The 3,348-nt window shown below is 38.6% G+C and overlaps 1 protein-coding gene across 1 annotated transcript; it reads right to left on the minus strand.

Moving 5' to 3' along the window:
* Window positions 1-9: 9 nt before the first annotated feature.
* LOC123176852 (uncharacterized) lies at window positions 10-1,785 on the minus strand (the record flags this gene model as incomplete). Its single annotated transcript, XM_044590883.1, has 2 exons — window positions 1,715-1,785; window positions 10-675 (listed from the first exon to the last, which is right to left on the minus strand). Coding segments are annotated over exons 1-2 (669 nt in total), but the record flags the coding sequence as incomplete, so codon positions are not given.
* Window positions 1,786-3,348: the final 1,563 nt, after the last annotated feature.

Below are 3,348 nucleotides of genomic sequence, written 5' to 3' on the forward strand. Positions count from 1 at the left end.
ACCACCCGCCATGAAGCAATCAAGGAGGAGAGTCAGACGCACAACTTTTCTCTCTCCAAAACTTTTAGGTGGGGTCATCGTGAGGAGCATTGATCCCACACCTAGAGTGATGAAGATGAAGCTGATGTAACCCATTGGTTCCCCGCCCATGCGACTTATTGTCCGAACGTCACCATCAAGAGTCAAACCTTGGAACCCCAGAAAAAGAATTCCAGTGATGCCGGTCAAGAACTCATGTGATTCATCCAGTACGCTTTGCATTATGGCCGTGTGTTCTGGAACATTGCCATTTGGTCTATCATACAAGTAGTAGTAGTAGTAGCAGACGGTTCGCAGCATGAGGAAAATTCCACAGATGACTCCAAGGGTGATAAAAATGGATTTGAAGATAATGAAGTGTGCAATGAAACAGGCGAGCATGACGAGACAAGCAGACGAAGTGATTGCCAGAATCACGCTACTTCTGGGGCACCCTTGTAAGAAGCAGCACACCATGAAGGGGCAAATGCCGGTGATCAAAGTAAAGCCTGCCATGGCAATCAAGGCAATGGGGACTCCATGTCCGTAGACTTCATCATTGAGGTCAACTATGTTTAGAGCAAGTGCGAGAAGCACTGGGCATATCATAACCGCCACACCTTCCGCCAAGCCACGGGAACGGTTCAATAGTCCAACCTAAATCAATATTAGAACCCCCAACATTACGTCATTGCCAAGTAATTAGCAACAAGTAAGAATATGTTTAGAGTGAAAAAATCTACTGAAAATTAGATAAAAATATAAAAAAATGAAATTTATTTATAATCATAAAAAAATTAAAATGAGAAGCTAAATAATATATTGATGATTGTTTGAATTTTGGGGAAAAACCTGTAATCCAAACATTTAGAATTTTTTAAAAATTATTTGTCTACAAAACTAGCAAATCTGAGAAGACCTAAAATAGTACATATACATAAATGATAGTTAAAAGTTTCTTTCGAAGTTAATGTTCAGAAATTATTTCAAAGTTTGCTCTAATTACCTAGTTTGCCAGGTTGATTCTAAAATTTCTTCTTGGTTTATAATTTTTTTTATGTATTTCCTATATTACTATAATAGTTTCTTTTATTTTAGTAATTTCTGGAGTTTTTTTGTCTTTGGTTGCACAGATAATTTAGTTTGATTAAATTCATTTTTTTGACTGGGATGCATGTGTGTAAAACCCTTGTCATATCACAATCAACGAAACTGAGCGGGTTTTGTAAAGCAAAAGCCAAATTGGCAGGGTTGTCGAATTTAAGAACCCAAAGCCATTATATTTGGTTCGGGAAAGCAGACTTTCTCCAATACAATGGTTATCGCATAATTATATGCATATAAAATAAGTAAGTTCTTGAGGTAACACTATATTTGTAAGTTTACTTTGTTCAAGCTAGACATCTAACAAATCTATATTCGGGGGATCAACTGACTTAGTTTTGGCATTTACCAGCATCGTGTATGTTTTCCTTTTTCAAACTTAGTTTTTGCCAGCATCTATAATATACTATGAGATTGTTCAACAAAGTGACATGACTGCTTCGCATGTGTTAATATACGTAAACCGAATTATCAACAAAAAACTGCTGTACTGGTGTTCTTGATCTCGTTCGCTACTTGATACTTTCAGCTGTCAAACAAAAAGGAAATACAGTAGACTGTGCTGAAGAGATAAGGAGGAATTAGTACGTACCATCTCAAAACTGTGTGGTTGAGATCTGGATAGAAGAGATCCAAGAAGGGATCTGGGCGGTAGGGATAAAGAGGAATTAGTACGTACCACCTCAAACTTGGGAATTAATGAATAACTGAGAAAGAGAGACGAGAGAGGAGGTGAAGAACTGGGAGCTTACTATCCCTGCTCTTCTCTAAGGGTGGAACTGCTGAGCTTGCTAGTTGCAGATGTGGAATATTTAAACTAGATGCTTAGATAAAATCTCAAAGAATGGAAGTGGCAGCAGAAAGAGCCAACGACTAGACCGAGTCAATTATTAGCAACCTTGTAGCCTGAAAAAATATACAGTAGCTAGAACCTTCCTTGCATAGACTGGAGAAGACTAGGTTGATTTGTCCTTTCTTTTGAAACGAAAATGATCAAGGCTCCCGTAAAAGAAAATGACCAAGGCGCATGGATGAAAAACCAGTTTTGGCTACCAGTCACGCCTCTCGGCTTCTTGTGGCCCAATAGAAGAGAGAGAGACACACAGAGAGAGACAGAGAGAGACAGAGAGAGAGTGTGAGACCGGGCTCTACCGAGCGCATAATTTAAATCAATTTCCAAAATGGTATCTAAAAGTTATTTTAAGAATAAATAGTTTCTCTACAAATATATCCAAGTTCTCCTTGTATCTCGATAGTTTCTTTAAATAATACTCCACACCACCAGTATCATATGTCGGCCCCTGTTTTGGGGTTCCACCTTGTAATGGTGTCCCTTGCCGTGACATACCACCAATAAATACTTTATTAGTGGCACGTGAGACTCTTGTCACGGCACAAACAACGTCGATCCAATAATTTGCCAGCATAGCTGCGGCATGCTAGTTTTAAGACACACTGCTAATAGCAAAAATCCTATAAGGAGTAGCCACTTTGCTCACTTTACTAATTTTGCTTACCCCACTGATGTACCAGTGTTACCGGTTTTGCTCACTTTCCTCATTTTCATATTCTGATATTCCAGTGATCGATATCACGCTTGCGGCTGGCCAGATGATAATGGATGTCGTAGTATTGAGTAGCGCCGGAGAGTATCTCTCCATCGTTGGAGGTGTGAATCCCAATTTTGAATCATGAATAAGCTTGGTGGATTTTTTCAGTGTACCCGTAAGCTACCTTTATGATCTCTCTATTGCGGAAAGCGTTTGGCAACACCAAATTAACCATCCGGCATGAAGGCCTATGATATTACATGGTCTAATAACTAACTTACGATGTGATCTCGCCGTTAATCATAATTTGTGTCTATCCAACAAAATTGTTCAACCAACAATGTGTTCTTCTTATTGTCGGCATGTCAAAGCCCATAATCAGGAAAACATGGTCATCTGCAATGTATGAGCTAGTTTTAGAGGAGAGACTAGGCATTCATTTCGTGTTTTTGTTTTCCCACATGCAACTGAGTTTTCCTTCCAATTTCATATTCTAGAACCATTGCAATTATAGCATTGAAGTATAAAGATAATCATGAACATGAAAATAGCATAATAAAATTCTGTTATTCCATGTAGAGAACATTTCCAACATGGCCATGTTTCGCCAGAGAGGAAATTAGAGCTGGCGTAAAGGAATTCAATGATGTGAGACTCAATCAATAGAAGATTAGAT

The sequence above is a fragment of the Triticum aestivum genome, unplaced genomic scaffold (genome assembly GCF_018294505.1).
Source record: "Triticum aestivum cultivar Chinese Spring unplaced genomic scaffold, IWGSC CS RefSeq v2.1 scaffold222914, whole genome shotgun sequence".
In the NCBI taxonomy this organism is placed as follows: domain Eukaryota; kingdom Viridiplantae; phylum Streptophyta; class Magnoliopsida; order Poales; family Poaceae; genus Triticum; species Triticum aestivum.